This window comes from Aotus nancymaae, unplaced genomic scaffold, assembly GCF_030222135.1.
Source record: "Aotus nancymaae isolate 86718 unplaced genomic scaffold, 86718_ANA_hifiasm-v0.15.2.pri h1tg000014l, whole genome shotgun sequence".
Taxonomy (NCBI): Eukaryota; Metazoa; Chordata; class Mammalia; order Primates; family Aotidae; genus Aotus; species Aotus nancymaae.
This window is the reverse complement of record NW_026988425.1, coordinates 32,988,076-33,011,635: the sequence shown is the minus strand read 5'-3', so window position 1 is coordinate 33,011,635 and position 23,560 is coordinate 32,988,076. Positions and strand designations below refer to the sequence as shown.

The following is a 23,560-nucleotide window of genomic DNA, read 5'->3' as shown; positions in this document are numbered from 1 at the left end:
CTGGCTATTAGAGCTTTGTGAGGTACATAGTTTGCCAAAGTTTTCTCCCATTCTGTAGGTTGTCTGTTTACTCTGTTGATAGTTTGTTTTGCTGTGCAGAAGCTCTTCAGTTTAATTAGATCCCATTTGTCAGTTTTTGCTTTTGTTGTAATTGCTTAAGAACAAAACTGGAGGCAACAGGCTAAGAGACTTCGAAGTATACTACACGGCTATAGTAACCAAAACAGCATGGTACTGGTACAAAAATAGACACACGAACCAATGGATCAGAATAGAGAACCCAGAAATAAGACCATACACCTACAACTATCTGATCTTTGAATTATTTTAAGGGTCTTATGCATGTGTTTAGCATAAGAAAAAGGCCAGAAAGGAATTCTTTTTGTATCCTGATTTAGTATTTGATGTGTAACTTTCAGAGGAAGAAAGTATTCTAAAATCCAAACGGAGCACAAACTCAGTGATCTCATATATTTATGACACTCTAGAATGCTGGCATAGTTTAATCATCTAGTTTATCCTCTTTAGAATACCAATGGAGAAATGGAGGCTTAGAGAAGTGCAGCGATTAATCCACAGTCACATAGCCGCTTGATACCAGGGCTATACATGGATTTGGTCTGTTGGTCCCCAAATCCTATGTGTGTTAATTGTGCTATACTTCTCTGAACACTCCGTAGGAGTCCAGCCTGGGAAGTGTATTAGGATGATTTCATACATCAAAAATAGCACAAGAAAGAAAAGATTATGATTTCATTTTACCTCTGCCAGTGGCCCCAGTAAGCTAAGGCTAGTTCTCATTCTAACTCAATTTGGTTTGCAAATCACAGGAGTTAAACAAACTGATGTAGTGATGTGGTAACTGGATACTATCAGGCCTGTTTGGTTTCAACAGGGCATTAGTCAGTCTTTCTGTTCTCATCGACCTGCCTCTTGTCCTCAGTCTGGTTTGCAGGCTTTAGGTTAGAAAAACAGGAATACAAATGGCCCTCCTCTTAGGCAATGAAAAAATGAATATACACAAAAGCAAAAGAGCATTAGGACTGGAATGACTTACTATGTTGTCACTTCCCTTCCCTCTTGCTAACAGAATCAGAGGATTTTTGAAAATGGAATAGAAAAATCATAGATTTAATGAGTGTCTTCCTTTATTACTTACCTCACCATATTACTAAATTTTATTTCCCACTGAATGTGAACATGCTCTTGCCTAAAGAGTAATGCTAACTTGAAAAATAAATTTAGGAATAACAGATTAGACAAACAAATGGAAAATTAAAAAGTAAAGTCTCATTTTATGCTTATGTCTTTTAAATCCCTGTTTCTTAATAAAAAGTACTTTTGTTTTAACTATGTGCTATTCCCTGGAAATTTATTTTGTCAGACAAATAGTTGCTTTTAGTGGAAGCTATTAGCATGCTTTCTCATTTCTGGTACGGCGAATTTTAAGTTTGTTGTTACTGGTTTTCTTTATGTGTTTAAGATGTGGCAGGAAAATAACGTTTTTAATTTGTACTTTTAGGAATCCGTTGGCAAATGTTGCTTATTCCTGATAACCTAAACACACTTGATTTATGGAAGTATCAATCTTCCCCTTGCCACATTGGCCCAAGTGTTTCCAAGTTATAGACCAATGTTTGAAGTCAGGTGACTTGGTGAAATCTGCCAATCAGAGGAATAAGGGGGAGCTGCATTTTGTAGTCTATTTCTTCCCAAAAGTCTTGAGGAATATTCTTTCCTCAACCACAGCCCTACAATCATGGCTATTCCACCATAGGCAGAAAGACAGCGTGGTCTTTTATCCTGCAGAGAGAAGAGCCAGATGAAAATATACCTTATAGCAAGGGACACTTTCTTGGTGACTTGTTTCCTCGGCCAAGACTGCCAATAAGATCACTGATGGAAGGATTCAGAGGGTAAAGAAAGATACTCTTTATCCTGTGATTACCAGAGATCTTTTTTAATCCATTGAGAGCCCTCCCAGCTGGCATTTTCTCAGAATTCAATGTTGATGCAACAGCTGCATAATGGCCATCTATGCCATGCCTGTCCCTGTGCTAGGGACTCATGGTGCAATGCAGGACAGGGCGGAACAGGCTCTGCTTTCACGGTAGTGATAGATAATCGAAAGATGGACAAAATCAGTAAAAGATGGTCTGCAGTTTAGCTTTCTGGGATGAAAACAGAAGAGGAGCTGAGACAGTTTACAAGAGGAATCGCCTCCTTTAGATCAGGTATTCCAGGAGGACCCCTCTGAGGAGGTGCCATTGAAGCTGAGGCATTAATAAAAAGAGCAGTAGTGGATGATGCAGAGAACAGAGGAAGGAACATTCAGAACATGGGAACCCCAAGAACATTGTACTAACCCGAGGAGAACCTGGGGATGACGAGCACAGATGTTAGCCTCCATCCCACCTACCTCAGGTCCCCACCTCAGTGTGAGCAGTGACTAGACCAGTCAGGCCATGTCTGACCATAAGACACCAGTCTGCAGAGGGAAGATAAGCAGAAGGGCTATGGCAAGCACTGGGGTTCTAAACAGACTAGAAAGCAAGTTCTAGAAGCCCAAGTTATGATCAGATAAAATCTTTATAGGTGGGAGAGGGGGTAGCTGCCAAAATCCAAGAGGTCAGAGTCAACAAAAGCAGCACTCCGGAACAGGCCACATAAACTCTGGCTGTAGGTGACCCAGGCCCCTCAGTGTTTATCACGGTCCTAGGGAAGTCAGCAGCCTTCTGGCAAACCTGGGCTTCTGCACAAGGGGTGGGGTCAGAGAGGAGGGGAGTGAGTAGGGCCTGTTTAATGGCTATCAGGGGCACATGCTGAGAAGACGCTCAGTGATGGCTGCAGGAGGAATGGTGAGGGTGGGGGGAAGGACAGGGTTTGCTCGCACCCATGAGTCAAACCACTGAGCAGTTATTCAGTTTATTTCCCTACTCAAGGCCCTTGATGAGAGAGACATAGTAACCTATTCTGCATCCAGCATCATAGAGAAAACCAGGATTCTGAAGGAAAGGCGGAGAAGGCTTAACAGCAACGCGCCTTCGCCTTCCTGGGAAGCGGTAGGCAGGCCACTTTGCCTCCAGTGAATACTGACTTCTAAAGGGAATGCCTACTCACCAGCAGGCACCCCAGCCCCAGGGTCTATAATCTCTCCACAGCTGTGAGGTAGCAGTTATGATCCCAGTTCACAGATGGGACACCTGAGCCTCAGCGTACTTTGGTGACTGGCTCAAGGGCTCATGACTAGTGGGTGCAGAACTGGAATTCTCACCCAGCTCTGTTGGCCCTCAAAACCCTCACACTACTATGCATGTGTTTCCCGACATGGGGAGCTGCTGGGGTGCCTCCTGCTCTGTGGTGTGGAGGGAAAGTAGAGTCCACTGGAACTAGACCTAACCCCTCTTTATGACTGGATGCCTGGTACCTCCATGCCCGAGGGGAAGTAAGGGAGGCCTGATGCCAATGACTCAGAGATCGCTTTTGCTTTTGCTCTTGCTCTCCATACAGTGCTCCAGAAACTGCAGTGGGGGCTTCAAGATACGTGAGATTCAGTGCGTGGACAGCCGGGACCACCGAAACCTGAGACCATTTCACTGCCAGTTCCTGGCTGGCATTCCTCCCCCACTGAGCATGAGCTGTAACCCCAAGCCCTGTGAGGAGTGGCAGGTGGAGCCTTGGAGCCAGGTATGATCCCCAGGAAGGGAAAGATGTCTTCACACAACCTGGCAAGCCGTGAATGTCTGTGTTACTGCATGAGTGTAGAAATCAGGGAAGACCACACTGTGTCCTGCCAATGACTGGCCTCTGTTTTGTGACCTCACCCTGTACGTGGGAAGCCAGATGGGTCTAACACTTTTAGGAGGTGAAAAGATTCTACAGAGAAGATAATATGTTATGGTTTTAATCACAACAGTTCCATGTTGTGTTGCAACCTGGTCTCCCAATGGATATACTAGGGAGCTGGTATCCCTGCTGGACAAATGAATACAATGGGATGATTTGAACAAGGGCGACTCTGATGACAGCCATTTACAGACAGAGCCCAACATGGCTCTCTGAGGCTTCTGCAGTCAGGCTGAGAGAAACAGCCCTATCTTTTCCACAGAATGTGTAATATTAGAGTTTCATCTCTTCCATCTCTCTGATCACTGTACAAATGGTGAGTGTGTTTGTGTGTGTGTGTCCTCTCTTTTGTGAGGGCCCTGGCTCTGCTGGGTCTTGGTTTTACTTTGGCACATGAAAACAAGTTCTTTGAAGTATGATGATCTTATTTTTCAACAGGCAAATGTTTAAATGTCTCAACAGCTAAAACATATTCCCAATTACATCCATGAATGATAGAAAGAAGACCAAAAAATAAAAAAAGGAACCCTGCATATTTGAGTGTGTCCAGGAGCTAGGCACTTTGCCTAGTAAAATTAATGGAGACAATTAAACCAAGTAAATGATACTTGGATGACCTGGATGGTAGGCCTTTTTAATCCTATTTTATAGGAGAAGAAATTGAGACTCAGGTTGAGAAACTTAGAGACACACAATGAGAAAATAAATGAAGTTTTAATTCAAACATAAGGCATTCACAACCAGAAAGATTTGATTGCCTATCTTTGATCTTGCTATGTTATGGAAATCAGCCCAATGGGCATTGAGCAAAAAGTGAACTAAGGAGAAAGAATGAATCAATAACTACTTTGAGGGGCACCTACCATATGCCAGCGAAGGGAAGGCAGAGAATCCCAACCTGAGGTTACAGAGTTAGTGTCAAAGCCTGGGGAGGACTGAGCCCCCAGTTACTTACCATCCACTGGCCAAGCATCCACACTGATTCCTAAGTCTCTGGGCCATTACCTAGAGCCTTCTGGGGCAGTAGCCACCACTGTCCCCTCTTCATCTTCCTTCCCCTGCCAGTTCTGGAATACATGGAGCACCTGCTACTCCCAGGCTCTGAACTCAGATCTCCAAACTCTCCATATGTGCTGAGTCTGGCCTGGACCTGTTCAGGCAGCAGCTTCCAGAATCCAGGATTTCACAGAGGAGCTTAGATTGCCCTGTCAGAGAAGTAGCATTTACAGGTGATCAAAGATGTGCAATCGAATCTTTCTGGTTGTGAAAAAGATCTATTCTTTATGTTTCCTCAATAGCTTCTAGGATCCCCATCAGAAGCCTGTTCCCTGAAGCCCTTCTGCCACCCTTCTTTCTAAATTGCCCTGTTTTGAGCAAACAACAAAGTTGGTAGAGGTCCCTCTTAAGCAGCAGTAGAGATAGAAAATATAAAAGTCAGTTGAGTACCTGGAGCTGCTGTTAAGGGATTGGGCATCTTTAGGTACTTTCCCTGCTCATGGTGCCGACTGTCATCCTGGGAATGTTCTAAATCCATTTGACAAGCATCAGTCCGCCCTGACTACCCTCCATGGCAGGTGCATTTTAGCTGTGGGACCATCTCTACACCAGTGGTGGTCAAGCTTTAACATGCTGCAGGACAACTTAGAGGGCTTGTCAACACACAGATGGATGGGTCCCATCCCCAGAGTGGCCAATTTGGGGATCTGAGGTGAGGCCTGAAATTTTGCATTTCTAACAAACACTCAGAAGATGCTGAAGTTGCTGGTCTGAGGCGCATTTGAGAACCACATTTTTTAACCCCTTTTCCTGGAAATTACTTGGCCAGGTGGTGCTGAATCTATGTACACATAGGCAGGTATGCACAAGAATCCCAGATATGGAATTCCGCTCCCTCTCTCCTCCGACGGGGTTAAAAACAGATTGAATAAGTGGGGAAAAGTTCATGCTGAATCTCAAAGCTGGACTATTGTGAGGGCACTACATTAGTTCATTATTTCCTTTACTGAGCAGAAAAGGTTGATGGCATATAATTCCCCTGTTTCCTATGGTGCTACCACACGCACACTGGCTGATGTGATGGACATGATGTTTGCAAAACAATCATAATTATCTTGTTGTTGTTATTGCTGTAACCACACTAAAAACTAAGATTTTTCAAAGTGCTTTTCAAAATACTCAAAGAACTTTTCAAATATTCTTGGTGAATTATTTTATTTCCTCCTAAAAACCTCATGAAAATGAGATAATGCATCTTATAGAATTATTCTAGAGCCAAAAACTTGACATGGTTCAGAATTGTACCCTTTTAGAAATCTGACTTGTCATCTTGAATTTATTTTGCGAGTATTACAGCCAATACATCTGAGTCTTGAGCAAATCCATCCATTTTATTACTCCTACTATGGACAAATTTAATCCTAAAACTTTATGCAGTGGAAAAGGAAGACTGAATCTCATTTTAATAGGAGGCAAACCAAATGGTATTGCAAACATGTACTCCCCTTTTGGGCTGTCAGGGATAATCATTATACGAAATCTAAATTTTACAGTTTTGTTTCTAAAAACTTGCCCCAGAAGACAAGATGCAGATAACATAATGTCCATTCTGGAATTATCATTCATTTAGGTTTTTAAACAAAATTCCTTCCTTTTGACCTATTATTTAACATCAGACTATTTGGCATCTTCTGACTTTTTGTCTCCTCGTATCTTCAAGATTTGCTTTCTCAATATTTCTTCCTCTCCTTAATTCTTGTTTCCCCATTGTTTCTCTAAATAGTGAGAGGTCATTGTAAGGAACCTGCAGGAATGCTGTAAATTCCAGTGCAGATATCAATATTCCTAATAACAGCGTACACAGCAAAAATGACAGTACAAAGTTCTTCCCTTATCATTGAACATTGTAAGGGAAGAACTTCTTGACTTTTACCTAATCTTGTCACTGCTGTGTATCAGTGCTCCAGGTCCTGTGGGGGCGGAGTTCAGGAGAGAGGAGTGTTCTGCCCAGGAAGTTTCTGTGACTGGACAAAAAGGCCCACATCCACCATGTCCTGCAACGAGCACCTCTGCTGTCACTGGGCCACTGGGAACTGGGACCTGGTAAGACTCAGTTATAGATGCTTGTTTTTACTTTAGCTTTTTTAAAAAATAGTTTCTTGCCACTAAGCTTAAGCAAGAAAAAATAAAATTAAATAGCATGCATTTTCTTTTGATTACAAAAATAATCTATATTCACTGCAAATATTTAGTGCATTCACTGATTTACGGTATGTTTCTATATACTTTGGTTTTAGTAGTCTTCTGCCATTGAATATTGCTAAGTCTGCTAAAAATTGACCCATGGCTGCTATGGGTCTTGAGTTCAGAGGGAAAAGATCAAATACTTTCAAAAGAGACAAGATTAAATATCAAAGTTATTCCAGAGGCACACAGCCTAAGAAACAGCTATTTTCCACCCAGCACCTTGGATGCTCTGGCTTTTCCTAGAGCAAAGAGGAGTTGCATTTGTCCTCAAGCTTTAGGCGTAGTCGGACTTAGTGAGTTTCAGGCCTCTTGTCAGCCCACAGATCAGTTTGCCAGATAGGTGGCCTGTTTGATGGAACAAAATAATTAAACAGTAAATGAAGGAAATGGGTATTATTCTCCGTAAGTTTGTTTATTGCACAAATAACACTCTATCAGTGATATTGAAAATAAAGAAAATTCTGGCCAAGTGTGGTGACTCACACCTGTAATCCTAGCACTTTGGGAGGCCAAGGCAGGTGGATCACCTGAGGTCAGGAGTTCAAGACCAGCCAGGCCAACACAGCAAAATCTTGTCTCTACTAAAAATACAAAAATTAGCCAGGCATGGTGGCACATGCCTGTAGCCCCAGATACTTGGGAAGCTGAAGCAAGAGAATCAACTTGAACCCAAGAGGAGGAGGATGCAGTGAGCCAAGATTGTACCACTGCACTCCAGCCTGGGTGACAGAAAAAGGAAATAAAAAAAAATTCTCCCATGGAAAGATTCTGCCATCATTCTGACTTGTCGTATCCTGGGTTCCCTATAAAATAGAGCCTTGAGAAAAAAATCTAACACTTTATTAGGAAATCCAATGCCAGGGAAGCAAGGGAGATAGGAAAGAGAAAGGAGGCAGAGAAGAAGGAGAATCAAAAATGAAGTGGTGTGTTACTAGACTGATTATCTTACCTAACTGACCATCGCTTGATATCAGGAGCAACTGATTACTGGCTCTCACAGGAAGGCTTCTAGAAACTGTGTGAACTACTACATGTTACAGCAATTTATCCAGGAAAGGAGGGAAGAATAGGAAGGGAGAAGAGTTATCCACTGGCTCCTGTCTCCCATTGATGGAGTCTTCCTTTAGAGGGCTAATATCTCCATACTTCTGAACTGTCCAGATACGGGCACTGAGCCGGTCCCATTGTGTCTCATGTCTCCCTGGCAACAGGAAAGCCCAGTCAGAAGTGGGAGGCACGAGACACGGTGGTGTGGTTCAGCTCTGTGTCCCCACCCAAATCTCATCTCAAACTGTTGTTCTCACAGGCCAAAGGAGAGAGCCAGTGGGAGATGAGTGGCTCACCAGCCACTTACCCCATGCTCTTCTTGTGATAGTAAGTTCTCACAAGACCTGATGGTTTTATAACGGGCTCTTCCCACTTCACTCATCACTGTTTCTTACCTGCTGCCATGTAAGACATGCCTCTTCCCTTCCACCATGATTGTAAGTTTCCTGAGGCCTCCCAGCCCTGTGGAACTGTGAGTCAAATAAAGCTCTTTCATTATAAATCACCCAGTCTCAGGTATGTCTTTATAGCAGTGTGAAACCAGACTAACACACATGGCATGAGGTGATGGCCACTGGGTTGTGCTTTCAGAAAGTTGGTTGCCACCTCAGCTGGGGCAGATCCTAGGGCCAGGAGCTGGGAGACAGGGGAGACAAGATGGTCTGATACACTAACACCACAACTACTAACACTAAGTAACTTGTTCCTGTGCATGTGAGTTTTGATGATTGTAATTACAACACACACGGGAATGCAGTATTTTGCCCAACATAATGCCCCCAGCTATTTGTAGGCTGCTATACTGTTTGTAATTCTCATTCTTAATAGCTGCATAGTTGTAGCGGCTGAGCCATGATTCACTTAAATGCTGTGTCAAATTGGTAATCTATTGGGAGTAAGACATGTGAGGCACAATAGGCTTGACTCTAACACTGAATTCACTAAGCTGTGTATTCAGTGTATAGAAGGACACAAGCAGGAATTATATTAGGCACAACAGCCTCACCTGTGCAGAAGGTTGCTCCCCAATGATACAATTTCAGTAACTATCCTAGAATATAACTTCATTTGCTTCCTTGTCTGTCAAGCATGGTACATATGGGTAGCAAGAAATGAGAGCCAAGGTGCACACAGGTAAACTTGACACAAAGAAGCCTCAGCCTCAATTTCTTGCCAATATTTTAAACTATTTTGGTCACACATGCCCAAGGCCACATGCCAACTCACAGGCCTCCAGTAGGGAACAGTCCTACGGTCCGGAATTTCCTAGTAGACAAGACAGTCATCATCTTTTGCATTTACCTTAACTCTGTAGTTTCCAAGGAAACCGTACTTCAAGGTCATTTTCTCTCCGAGTACTCTGAACCAGGACTAATGTTAACCCTTTATTTATAGTAATAGTCCATCAAGTTGATTGATCATATTTACTTAACAGTTGCCCCTTTGTTGGAATGTTTATCTGTTGGCACCCAATAAATAGTTACCAAACCAATATTCACTGATATGAGCAAGATTTGTGTGCCTGGTATAGTCATGAGCTTCACAAAATACATTATTAACATCAAGGCAGCAGTGGCCTTCTCCAGCCACATGGGCCTGAGCAGAGGCCATGCTTACTCCTGCTAGGCCTTGCCCCAGCTGCCTGGATATATTTCAGGACTAGGCTCTTCATAAATATCTCAGAGCTCTAAGCATCTCTGATCAAAGCAAGCATGACCTCTAAAAGAGAAGACGTGATATTATGTGAAGTCATGAAAATGCTGTAGGTTTGGGCCCATTCAGGGAAACAATCTCATGGAAGATTAAAAACTGTGAGAGAAATGTTTTTAAATCTCCCCTTGGAGTTCCAAGTGAGTCTGTCAGGGGTGGACATGGGTGGAAGTGCCTTAGAAGAGTGTGTGTCAGGAATTCACCAATTGTTCAGAGCAAAGAATGGGGGCGGGGGTGGGAGAGTGGTTAACACCTACCAGACCAGCCTTTGAAATCACTCATAACCTCCATGATCTATTATTAGGTGAAACTATACAAGCTATGGATTGAACATACACATTTGCCTTTGTTCTCAAAACTCCACTGAATAGACAGAAGAGAGAAAACACTAACAATGGCACAAACCCACAACGACAAAGATGGGGGCAGGAGACAAGAGCAGAGTGATGGGTCCATACCATTTTGGGATCTGTAAAATTATGCTGATTGATCTTTAGCTCCCCCCACAAAAAAAAAAAAAAAAATTAGAATCTGGAAACAGATGGCTAAACTTCCAATTGACTTAGCAAATGTGCCAGAGGAAAAAAATAACTGAGTGTGGTGGCACACGCCTGTAGTCCCAGCTACTTGGGAGTCTGAGGTAGGAGAATCACTTGAACCCGGGAGAGGGAGGTTGCAGTGAGCAGAGATTGTGCCACTGCCTTCCAGCCTGGCTAATAGAGCCAGACCTTGTCTCAAAAAAAAAAAAGTTTAAATGTTACATTTTATGTTTTATATATTTTAGCTCAAAAAATAATAATTTAAGTAAAGAGTATATGTGGTAAATTCAGGGACATTTTCTTACATCCTGAAGAATCTCATGTAAACTGCTTCCACAGGCCAGCGAATCTCCCCCCTGCCGCCAGGTGGGCGATCATGACATTGCAGTGGAACATTATGGTTAGAAGGGCTTGAGAGGACGGCTAGGCACAGAGCCAGGTCCGCTGTTGCTCTACTCTTTCCCCAGCCTCACATGCTCAGCCCTGTCTCTACCCCCATTCTCCATTCTCTCTATGCCACCAGGGTCTTTCCCTCCCACTTCTCTTTTTACCCAATGCTCAGCTGTCCTAGTAGCTCCACCCCTTTTCCTCACATCCAATCCCCAGCCTCAAATCAAAATTAGTTCAGACTGGGACACCACAACCCAGATGTGAAATTTTATTCTGCTTTCCTTGCAATTCAGCCTTCCTCCATATCTTTCACTCCACATACTCATGATGCAAAGATGCAAATACTTGGGTTGGGAGTTTTAGCTAGAACCAAGGGTGTGAACCCCATAGGCAATGCCTCCCTCATTCCCGTTCCTCTCTAAGCACATGCTTCATTCCAATCACCTTTTCTGCTATCTAGTTTTCACTTTTTCTACTTGGCAGGAAATGTGGCTGCCAACAACACCAGAGTTTTCGAATTTCAGCCTTAGATGGAATCTCTTGCTGAGTCTCAATTCAGATTCCCAAGGAAGTGACCGATTGGCCCAGCTTGATGCAAGGACCTTCCCTAGTCCAATCAAGTGTTGCCAGGTGGCTGGGTCCCACAGCACTAACATTGGTTCCTGGAGCCCAGTGCTGTAGCCACGTGATGAGAGGCATCCGGCCATTCTCAAATGTGTGAAAGAAGAGCACGTTCTGCAGAGAACCTAATAAATTCAGCCTAATTTAAGCCACACAACCTATAGCATAGATTCTTTATAAAGTCACATCTCCAAATTCTAAATGCCTTTATTCTATGACTCCTTCAAAAAGGTTTCTGGTTAATGAGACGTTTCCGTTTTTGACCACAGTGGGGTTGGAGGTGCTCTACTGGTGTTTCCCTGGGAGTCGTGGGGAGGACTTCTGACTCTCTGTTCACCCTCTCTTTCAGTGTTCCACTTCCTGTGGAGGTGGCTTTCAGAAGAGAACTGTCCGTTGTGTGCCCTCAGAGGGCAATAAAACTGAAGACCAAGACCGATGCCTGTGTGATCATGAACCCAGACCTCCAGAATTTAAAAAATGCAACCAGCAGGCCTGCAAGAAGAGTGCTGGTGGGTGAATGGGTTTGCTCAGGGAGAAAGAGATCTTTTCACAAATGTCATCCTGCATGATTCAACTTGTAGACAGTTTTACATTTCTTTTACTGAACAGAGACTCTTAATTTAAAGAGGCAAACTAGCAACCCTAGGAATAAGCTATCTGATTTGGTGAGGTTTGAATATTAACTTCTCGAGAAAGTATCTCATTCATTTTTCTTTTATTATTATTATGTATTGACTATCATAAAATACCATTTTCTATCTCTAAGCATGTTTACACTGATGTCATCCAACACTGATGAGAATTACTTCCATGCTTTCAAACATGTCTTGAGAGATATCCCAGCCTTTCTCGGGAGCCCAGTCAAGTGTGAAATGGTCCTCTCTATAAATCTAGTACCATTGTCTTTGGCCAGGTTCCCCAGAAGCAGGCACGTATCTACGTGGGAAAAAAATCAAGAAAATTCATTTACCAAGTGTCAGCTTTATTCTCAGCATTACATTCATACTGATGAAAAAACAAAAGCAAAACCTTTAAGCCTACGATTCCTGGGGGTGTTTTGTTGTTGTTGTTGCTGCTGCTGTTGTTTTTAATTTGAGGAGGGGTAGAAAAGGCAGGGAAAAAAAGCCGAAATAGTACTTAGATCCAATGTTGACATAAATGAACATTTGAGTCGGTAAATTTTCTACTAAAGGATATTCTGCCAGATGAATAGGATCTCATTCATTCACTTATTCAACAAAATATTATTGATCACAAGCTGTCTCAGAGAAGTGCTAAGAGCTGAGGATAAAGACATAAGTAAGTTAGTTCTTGGCAACAAAGAGCCCAAAGTCTGTGTTTGTCAACAGCATTAAAATTGTTTTTCAAGCTTCTTTGGTGAACAAAATATTATCCCCTGATAACACAGCTGACAACAAAGATACAGGGGTAATAACCGTCCCTTTAAGTTTCCAAATGTGGTTTCTGTTGAACCGGCAGAGGCAAATTGGGATCTCCCCTCCAAGTTGCCCATAATTATAAGCATTGCGTGTACTTTGGAAGTGGAATCCAGTTGACTGATGAACACAACAAGCCTTCGTTGTTTCACAGCAAGAGGGAGAACTGATGTAATCGAGCCCTGTCGTGATGTTGGGCTCACAGTCATCATCTAAATGAGCTGCTAAACATAGTCCTGGAACACAGACTGCCACTGTAGGCCACTCTCATCCTCCACTCTTCCTTCCGGTCCCCCACTCTCAAACAGTGGGGTTCCAGAACCTAGCATGTATCCAGGCTCCAAGGACTATTGAAAAGCAAGGATTTGATCTCATGGTTTCTAAGAGCATGTGAGGATTCCAGGCTTGGTTGAGTCTCTTTCAGTCATTTAGGCGTTGACCTAACCTGACAAGTGTACCTCCTGTGTTGAGCCAAAGAAGATGTTCTGGGCAGAGAAGACCTATTCATGTGATCTTCTCCTGCCCCCTCAACTGTCCAAGAGATACATTCTCTCAGAGGCAAAGCTTGGGAGCTATTGAGACAACATTTAATTTCCAGCAGCACCATCTATATACCAGCTGTGTGATGTTGGGTGAATTGCTAAGCTTCTCTGGACCCCTCAGTTACTAAAAGAATAGACACGCCCACACTATTGATTTCTGCGACAACCAAATGGTATAGTATATATCAAACATTGCCTAGTATGTGGTAAATGCTTAATAACTTGTATCTGTGTTTTTTCTAATTTCATGGAAAAAGGGGTGTATTAGCTTCCTCGACTACAAGCACACATATTCATATTCATGCTGCCATTAACAAACCTATCATAAACTAAGTGACCAAAGATGACAGAAATCTATTCCCTCACAGTTCTGGAGGCTAGAAGTCCAAAATCAAGGTATTGACCGGGCCACAGTCATTCTCCTGGCTTCTGGTGGTTGCCAGTCATCACTGGCGTTCTTTGGCTTACAGAAACTGAACTCCAGTCTCTGCTTTCATTACCGCATGGCTGTCTTGCCTCTCCGTGTCTGTGTCTCAGCATGGCTTTTCCTCCTCTGTGTGTGTATCTCTCTCTGTGTCTCTTCTCTTTTTATAAGAACACCACTGGTGTTGGATGAAGGGCCCACCCTAATTCAGAGGGACCTCATCTTAATTGACATCATAATTCTATCTGCCAAGATCTTATTTCCAAATCAGGTCACATTCAGAGATACAAAGGGTGAGGACTTCAACTCTGGGGTGCATAGCAAAGGATACATACAGTTCAACCCACAACAGGGCAAAGACTTTGGGGGCCTCCTAGAGGTCCTTTTTATTATGGCAGACACCTTTGAGAGCTCACACTTTAGCCCTTAGCAGAAAAGACTGACACTCCATTTACAGAGCAGTTCTAGAGAGAGTGTGATGCTGTGTAGTACAATAATGCCTGTTTGGAGGTGGAGACAGAGAGGACTCACGTGCTGCCAGAAGAAGCTTTGTGGAACAGTGGCTGCCAACTGAGCCCCCTGCTTCCTCTGTCTTTCTCCTCCTGGACAGCAGCCCCAGAGCACTCACAGACTCATAGCAACAAGACTGTGGGGCAAAGAGCCGCCCCACCTATGCCCTCTCCAGCCTCCATCCACAGAGACTTCAGGAGAGGCTGGCTAAGAAACTGGGGCGGCTGTGTAATACTTGGACTAACCTGCCAGAGGGCTTCCCAGAACCTAGGAAGAAAACCTTGCCTTGTTCCGATCAGCAGCTCACACGTGTACAGCCCAGGCCCCGTGAAGAACACCTACTCCTCTGCTGGGATGCGGGAGATGAAGAGCTTGAAGGGATATTCCACAAGAGCCATGCTTGGTCAAAACATGTACTCTCTAAAGTTGAATTTTGAGGAGAAAATTTAAAACAAAAAGAAAAACAAGACCGGGCGCAGTGGCTCACACCTGTAATCCTAGCACTTTGGGAGGCCCAGGCAGGCAGATCATTTGAGGTCAGGAGTTCAAGACCAGCCTGACCAAGATGGTGAAACCCCATCTCTACTAAAGATACAAAAAATTAGCCGGGCATGGTGGTGCATGCTTGTCATCCCAGCTACTCAAGAGGCTGAGGCAGAAGAATCGCTTGAACCTGGGAGACAGAGGTTGCAGTGAGCCGACGTCGGGCCACTGCACTCCAGCCTGGGAAACAGAGGGAGACTCCATCTCAAAAAACAGAAACATGTACTCTCTCTGAAACTTCCAAGGGTGTCAGGCAATTTCCTGTGGGGTTTTAAGAGAGGCTGGGTTTTTATAAGAAGCTTAAAAAAGAGGCCTGAAGGAGGAAAGATGAAGACTGAGGTTCTGGGTTCTGGGAGCATTATGTTACCAATTCCTAAGCACTTATAACTTGAGCACCAAGCGGGACTCTGGAAGCTAACAGAAAACATTCATTTCTTCACAAAAATAAGACACAATTGAGAGAATACGGAGTTCTGAGGAGATAAAAAGTTTTTTTGCCTTTATGATCTAAAAGTGAAAAAAGCATAGAGAGGCAAAGATACCGTCACAGCTTTGGAATGGAGAGGATATTATTTCCATTTCTACCTTTCCTGGCTGTTCTATTTACAAAGGACAGTGGCCTGTTTATGAAAGTGCTTTTCTTCAGAACTATGAATGTATTTTCTCTGTAAAAGAGAAGGAAAGACGAGAGCTCCAAGAGGCATTCAAGGCAAGCATAAAATAATTTCACTTTCTAGACAAAAAAATTGGATTGCATTTCTTTCAGATCCAGAACCTGTGGGCCAGTTGCCATCTGAGTAGCACCCATACAGGTGTGTGGAGTATCATTCAACCCAGTGTGGAGTATCGTTCAATCCCTAAGAAACTCAGTATCGTTCCCTGACTCGTGTATGAGAAAAGCAAGGCCAAGAAAATTAAGGGACACACTTGCCCAGAGCTAGTTAGGAGAGAACAAGGGTTAGAACTCAGATGACTAATTGTATACTTACTCTGGGAATTATTTGTACATGTCATCTGCCTTCATCTATGTGGTAAAGTTCTGCAGGGTGGAGATCACAGTTTATACGTCTGTATCTCTCACTTGTTCTGGAAGCACTGGTTATTTTGCTGACTGATTGTTGACTTGACACTCTGAATAGTATGATTGATGAGAGCATGAGCTCTAGAGTTAAGACTGCCTGTGTTCAGATCTGGCCATGCCATTTATCAGCTGGACAACCTTGTACAAGCTCTTGAGTGCTTGAGGCCTTACTTTTGTGGTTTGTGAAATGGAAAAAAAATGCTTGTTTGCTAGCAGTGCTGTAAAGATTAAATGTAGCGAAGCACGGAAAACCCTGCATTCAGCTATTGCCACAGCAATACTGCACAGCAAAGCACCCCGACACTCAGGGGTTTAAAACTACAGCCATAGCAATACCACACAGCAAAGCACCCCGACACTCAGGGGTTTAAAACTACAGTCATAGCAATACCACACAGCAAAGCACCCCGACACTCAGGGGTTTAAAACTACAGCCATAGCAATACCACACAGCAAAGCACCCCGACACTCAGGGGTTTAAAACTACAGCCACAGCAATACTGCACAGCAAAGCACACCAACACTCAGGGGTTTAAAACTACAGCCACAGCAATACTGCACAGCAAAGCACCCCGACGCTCAGGGGTTTAAAACTACAGTCACATATTTTTTTTCTTTGTTTTAGTTTCAGTAGTTTTGGGAGTAACAAAATAGTTGTGGGGGATAACCAAAAATCACGTTCTTCAGCGGTGATTTCTGAGATTTCAGTGCACCCGTCACCCAAGCACTGTATACTATACCCAATGTGTAGTCTTTTATTCCTCACCACCCCCAAATTTCCTCCCTGGGTCCCCTAAGTCCATTATATCATTCTTATGCTTTGAGTCCTCATAGCTTAGCTCCCACTTGTAAATGGGAACATATATTTAGTTTTCCATTCCTAAGTTCCTTCACTTGGAATAATGACCTCCAGCTTCACCCAAGTTGCTGCAAAAGACATTATTTCATTTCTTTTTTTCTTTTTTTTTTGGTTGAGTAGTATTCCCTGGGGTATATATACCACATTTTCTGTATCCACTCATTGGTTGATGGGCAGTTAGGTTGATTCTGTATCTTCACAATTGCAAATTGTGCTGCTATAAACATGCACATGTGTGTGTCTTTTTCATATAATGTGCAGTCATGTATTTTTTGCTCAGCATCTGTAGGTCAGCCAAGGTTCAGGTGATTGAGCTTGGCTTTGCCTGGCCTTAACTGCTAACTATAGATTGAGTCTAGGTCTGCCCCATGTGTCTGTTATCCCCCTTGGTGGCTGCACAAGCCAGGTTCTTCTTATGGTGACAGCAGAAGCTCATCAGGGAAAGCTTGTCCTCCTGCACATTCCAAGTCACTGCAGAGATCGTGTCTACCAGCATCCCATTGTCTAAAGCAAGTCACAGAGTTGAACCCAAAGGCAAGTAGTTGGGAAGGATTCTCCACCCACCAGGCAGCCATGGCAAGGTGGAGTGTTCTGTGTCACACAATGGCATGGGAGTGAAGAATCGTGACTGATAATTCAGGTTAGCGTAAACACTTTACGCAGTGCCTGATATATAATACATGTTTAGTAGATACCACCTATTGTTATGAATTGTTATGGCTCCTTCGTAGACATATGAAGTCTTACATTAATAGAAGTTGTGCTTATATATCTACAAAGATAACCTTTGGACTTTTTTCTTATTCTTTTTCTCCTTCTACAGATTTACTTTGCACCAAGGACAAGCTGTCAGCCAGTTTCTGCCAGACACTGAAAGCCATGAAGAAATGTTCTGTGCCCACTGTGAGGGTGCAGTGCTGCTTCTCGTGTCCCCAGACACACATCACCCACACCCAAAGGCAAAGAAAGCGATGGTTGCTCCAAAAGCCCAAAGCCCGCTAAGCCCAGAAGGAAGCCACCTTCCACCATAGACTGCAGCAGCCTGCTGACCGTGACATGCTTTAGCCCTGGGAGCTGCTTCATTGAGGTTTTGCTTCATATATTTCAGATTCAGCTTTGGGTCATAATGAAACAAAATCCATTGTGTTCCTCTAGCCACAAAATGTCCTTCACAGGAGGCCTGGGCTGCCATACTTGCTGCTCCCTGATTGGAAGGTGAAATATCTAGAAGAATCAGGCAGCATCTGGGATTGGCTCCTGGGAAAGGTGCCAGGTTAGACAGATTGGTGAAATGTTGTACTTTTGTTCTTCCTTAAAGATGAAAACAAAGAGACCATCTTTTTCCCCCAACTACCTCAAGAGTATCAGGCAACAGAGCCACACTTACCCAGGGGACAAATAATATTCTTAATTTAGCTTGATGAATACCCTTTTGTGTTTTTGTTTTGTTTTGTATTCTCCTCCCCGCCTGGAGCAGCTGCTATTTAAAATGTCATGGTGGAGCTTTGGGAACATTCCTTTAATTCATCTAGGCAGAGGACTGCTTCCTTCACCCGTGTTCAGTTGGAGCAGGAAGAGGAAGTGCTGGTTACATCCCTCGGTCTCTTCCTCCATCCCTGTAGGGCTCCGTATCTGGGCTGCCTAGAGTCTCCTGCCAACCTTGAGACACTAGACTAAGAGGAAGCAGGCATGGGAAACACAGCCTAAGGGATTTAGGTCACTTACACAGAAAACACTGCTGGCTTGAAGATCGTTTGTGTGAAAACTCTTAAAAAGCAAATGAGCAGAAATCAATTTCTTACTATTATAGAAAAGGAACTGTGGGCCTTTATTCTTCCCACTTTCCTGACAAATACACACTCCTTCACAGAAGGGAAAATGAGTCTTCCCAGCTGCCTTCCTCTCTTCTGTATAGTCCCTATGGGAGGCACAAGCTCAGGTCCCACCATCGTCTTGCTGCAGGGAGTGTATACACAAAGGCCACTATGACCAGCTCCAGGGCTGCCACCTGTTCTCACTTCCCCTCAGGTTGGAAAATGGAGGTTCCATATTGAAATATTTCAAAGAACCAGGTAAATTGTACTTAAGTACAGAAACATAGTACAAACTTCTAATCTAGAGAAAAAACACTTCTAAAAAGTAAGATAAAAAGGATCTACTCCTCAGTGTACCCAAAATGTAGTTAGTTTTCACCATGGGGAGAACAGGTGGATCACGGAGTCCAAAGAAACTGAAATGAAAGTTAGAATGCTTGTTCTGGATGTTCTTACCTCCCACCAGAAGTCAAAGTAGGCTTGGCCTCAAATTCAGAGCACATTTCTAGACAAAATGATTTCTAAGGGAAGGGACTTACATGACCTGAACCCAGAGAAAGAGGGTAGGTGGGTGGGTGGAGGGACATAAGCGTCAAATTGAAGAAGATCTCAGAACCGATTCTTGACAGGGAGAAAGGCAAGGATGTGGCCTTCATGTGATGGGCAGCATATTTTCTGACTCATGCGCAGATAAATTTAACACTCATCATGGAACACAATGTCCCATGTCTCCCTTTACCTATCCGTTCAGCAGAATGGTGCTATTTTAAAATGGTGCTAATATCTAGGTGGTGGCAGAACTAACGTAAACATAGATAGGCATACAAATGGGTAAGTGTATGTAAAACTCTGCATATACATCTTCTGTTAAGCATGTAATGTTGCTGACCAATGTCAGTTTTATTGCTTGGGTACCTTGAATTTAAGATTTTATATTATGGGCCAGGCGCGGTGGCTCATGCCTGTAATCCCAGCACTTTGGGAGGCCGAGGCGGGCGGATCATGAGATCAAGACCATCCTGGCCAATATGGTGAAACCCCGTCTCTACTAAAAATACAAAATTAGCCGGGCGTGGTGGCACGCGCCTGTAGTCCCAGCTACTCGGGAGGCTGAGGCAGGAGAATTGCTTGAACCCAGGAGGCAGAGGTTGCAGTGAGCTGCCATTGCACTCCAGCCTGGCACCTGGCGACTGAGCAAGACTCTGTCTCAAAAAAAAAAAAAAAAGATTTTATATTATGTGCTTTTTATTTTTTTCCAAGTCATTAATATGTATTACTCTCATGAATTCCTGTGGAAAATAAAACAGTGGGATTGGAATGAAATTCAGGATAGACCAGAAACAGGAGGAAAGTAGAAATGTTTACCTAAAGCCAGAGAATTTATTTCTAGATGATAATTACATTATTGTATTCTCTGCCTTTAAATTTAAACATTGCTGGCCTATGGCAGCCTCTGGTGAATAATGGTTTTCAAGGATAGATGACACTTAAATTGTTAGTGACATGAGTGAAGGAGAAACTGATATTTACTAATGAGGCAGTTTGCAATGACTGTCCCTGAAGTGTAGTGTAGGCTTTTAGAGGGATTCATTTAGTAAGCTAGATTGATTTAACCTGGTACTGTACTAGCATAGACTCAAATACATGTCATCAGAGACCTGGGTATGACCAGGATTACAAAGCTCAGGAACAAACTTAGATTCCTACTGACCTCAACCAACTAAACTAGGCCAAATTTCTCAGTATACAAAATGGACCGCGTTATTTACAACCCATAAAGTGGTGAAGATGGTAGACACGTGGAGAAGGTTTGGCCGGGTGCTCCATTCTAAGGTTTCTCAAAGGCAGAAAATTGGCCTCTAATTATTTGCCATGGATATTTGCTTCCTGTACTGGAGCTATGTTGTAAGATAGTTGTGTGATGTCCATCATTCTGGACTCCACAATGAAGACAGGGCTTGCTGTTTTCTGTCCTGTTGGTATCATCTGTCCTTTTGGTGGTTGTCTTGGCAATCACTCAGTGATGAGTCATCAGTATTTTGACAGGTTCCAGTGCTTGCTGTACAAGAGGGGACTCAGATCAACAGGAGGACTCTGAAGGCAGGAACCTGCATGGTGTCTTCACATCTTTGATGTTTGGGTGCTGACATGAAGCAGAATTGTTGGTTTACTTTATCTAGGCCCTTCTTTCTTCTCACTGGAGCAAGCAACTAAGAAGTGTATCAGGAGACACTGGATACACATCTCTATGAAATAGAAAGGGCCATTGCAAGGTCTGGTGCTTAACTGCATTAACGTTCTAAAACCCAGTTTGGTTTACATTGTCTTTCACAGTAGTATATTTAGTTCTTCTCTGGAAAGCTGTGGGTTAATATAATTCTTAAACATAACGATGTGATTAAACCCACCATAAGAGAACAATATTCCAAGAAACTTAATAGTGATTACTTTCTTAAATCAGGACATTGTTTCAGTGCCTCCTTTGTAGGAAAGCTTTGTTATGTGATGGGTTTTCTTAAACAAGAGCACACCTCCGTCCAATCTCCTGAGACAGCCAAGTCTCCGCTGACATCCTACTGTGATGCTTTCAGAGAGTCAGTGAATGCTTCTGATAACCTTCAGCCAGTATCTGAAACACAATATGAGGGATCCTATTGTTTTAGATAATAACATCCCATTCAATTGACTAAAATATTCCAAACTCTGAAAGCTGCACACTGCTACTCCAGGGAGTGCAGGTCTTAGCTCTTCTCCTTTCTGACTTCAAGCTGAATCTCTGGGATGATATATCTTGTGCTCAGTCCACAATGATTTACTTTTGAGGGAGAGATCACATGACGTGAACTGCCTGGTGCTACAACCTAGCTGACATATTTGATGCTACTCCTGTTGTCTATACTGCTAATTCAAGTATTATTATTCTAAGTTATGTTATGGTGGGTGAAGCACAATCCTACCCATCACTGTCCTCCAAAAGCATTATATGACATACGTGGCCCAACCTATTGCCCTCCCTGCATCTTTGTGCTGCTTTGCCAGTTCCCTTTCCCCAGCCTCCTCAAGGGGTACCTTAGTGGGTATCTCAGTACTTAAAACCAAACTGTAATCATAGCCTGCCTTTGTGTAGCATCAATAAATGGCCACACTCATCGATGTTTCTGTGTGATTCTTTTACCCCTGCTGTGAGACTCCTACCACCCACCAGTGTTACTACAGATTTTAGCAACCTTGAGAAGGATGCTATCGATTTCTTCCTCCCACACTCCTTCCAGATTCCCTTCTACCCTACGGCTAAATCAGTACATCATCAGATGAGTCACATCCCAGGTGAGCCTGTCTCCTCTCCTGAATGTGCAACAACTGCCACCATGTGATCATCTGAAGTGATGCCTAAAATTCCCAATAACACTGAATTCAACATATTCATGCTGCTCACAGCATAACCTACTCCTTCATCTATCCAAAGCGCAGGCTTAATGCTTAAGAGAAAATGACTCATCTCTAGAGGAATTTGCTTTGGGAACTCAATCCTTATTCAAAAATGGTGCACAGCTCAGTAGAGTAAAGTAGCTCATTAAAGTAGAATTTGTACATATAGTGATGGAGCCTACTCATATGGAATAAACAAAACCATTGAGGTAAGGAAGAGCCAGGCCTCTCCAGGTGATCCCTAGGATGTCTGAGGGCATAAATGGGACTGGTCGGAAATGTGGTTTTGGTTAAGAAGGCATCGCAGAGAGCCGTGAATACCTCCCTGTTTATACCTTAAAAATTATTCTGTCTGTGACTACCAGATCTTTCTAATACTACAAAGCCCAGCTCAAATGCTACTTCCACTGAGACACCTCCCCTGACCCTGCCAGGGTCTGTTTTCTACTATACTCTGCTCCCACTATGCTAGGTACATTTTCCACTAGAAAAGTAGCTCTTAATTGGGGGTGATTTTTGTTCCCCAGGAGATCTTTGACAATGTCTGGAGATATTTTTGGTTTTCACAACTGAGCAGTGCGGGAGGGAGGGAGAGCTACTGGCGTCTAGTGTGAACAGAGGCCCAGAATGTTGCTGAACATTCTACAGGACGACATCCCCACAACAACAAAGAATTATCTGGCTTAAAATGTCAATAGTTCCAAAGTTGAAAAACCCTGCACTAAAATAATTATCGCCTTGTCGTGAGTAGCAGGGGATCTTGGTTGAGTAAAACCAAGCTTTCCCTACAATTCAGACTTCTCGAAAGGACTGATGAGGTAGGTCAGAAAACCTCAAAAGAACAAAAAATGCATCAGGGTTCAAAGCACACCAGCTTGATTAAAGAATCTTGATGCTGAAGGGGATACATGATAATGAGCACAGCTCAAAAGAGTCTTAGACCAGCCCCTGGAGACACAGATGTTTCAATTCTAGAGCTGGGACAATAAGTCAAAAGCAAGCAAAATGGAAAACTGGCATGTTAGGAGTTTGGATTAATCATCCTCCTCTAATTGAGATTTTTAATCAAACTGAGAATAGACGTAATCAGCCAGCTCAAAATATCGACTTCAGTAGTGGTGAAGCTGGCTTGGAGAGCATGTCTTGGGTGCAAATAGAAAAAGGGTATTCCTATCCTTCACAGCCGCAACCCCCATGGCAAGCAGCTGGAGATCTGCAGGCCTCCCTCCAGTAGCCCTCTAAGCTCAAGGCTTCAAGCTCAAGAAGGATGGGGATGGAGTAGAAAGAAACAGAGAAATGGACCATTCAACCTATTAACCTCAGTTAATAGAAGTCTAATGGCCATCACACTTTCACCAACAGCAGCACCCTCTCCTGCCCTGGGAGGGGCATGTGAAAGGGTTATCATAAAGACCCCAAAGGGATATCTCAATACTATCCACTCTGGGAGTGAAGTATTTACACCCCTATGGGAAAGAGGTAACATTAGCATTAAAGGAAAAGCTGGTAGAGGAAACATTGATTAA

At 43.3% G+C, this 23,560-nt stretch overlaps 1 protein-coding gene across 2 annotated transcripts in view; it reads left to right on the top strand.

Moving 5' to 3' along the window:
- ADAMTS12 (ADAM metallopeptidase with thrombospondin type 1 motif 12) overlaps positions 1 to 19,613 on the top strand; it is a 367,261-nt gene extending 347,648 nt beyond the window's left edge. For both annotated transcript variants that reach the window (XM_021671873.2, XM_064375917.1), the window contains exons 21-24: positions 3,511 to 3,687; positions 6,802 to 6,945; positions 11,746 to 11,905; positions 17,615 to 19,613. In XM_021671873.2, the coding sequence (XP_021527548.2) occupies positions 3,511 to 3,687; positions 6,802 to 6,945; positions 11,746 to 11,905; positions 17,615 to 17,793 (660 nt within the window). In that variant the 3' untranslated portion in view covers positions 17,794 to 19,613. The remainder of the gene's footprint in view (positions 1 to 3,510; positions 3,688 to 6,801; positions 6,946 to 11,745; positions 11,906 to 17,614) is intronic.
- Positions 19,614 to 23,560: the final 3,947 nt, after the last annotated feature.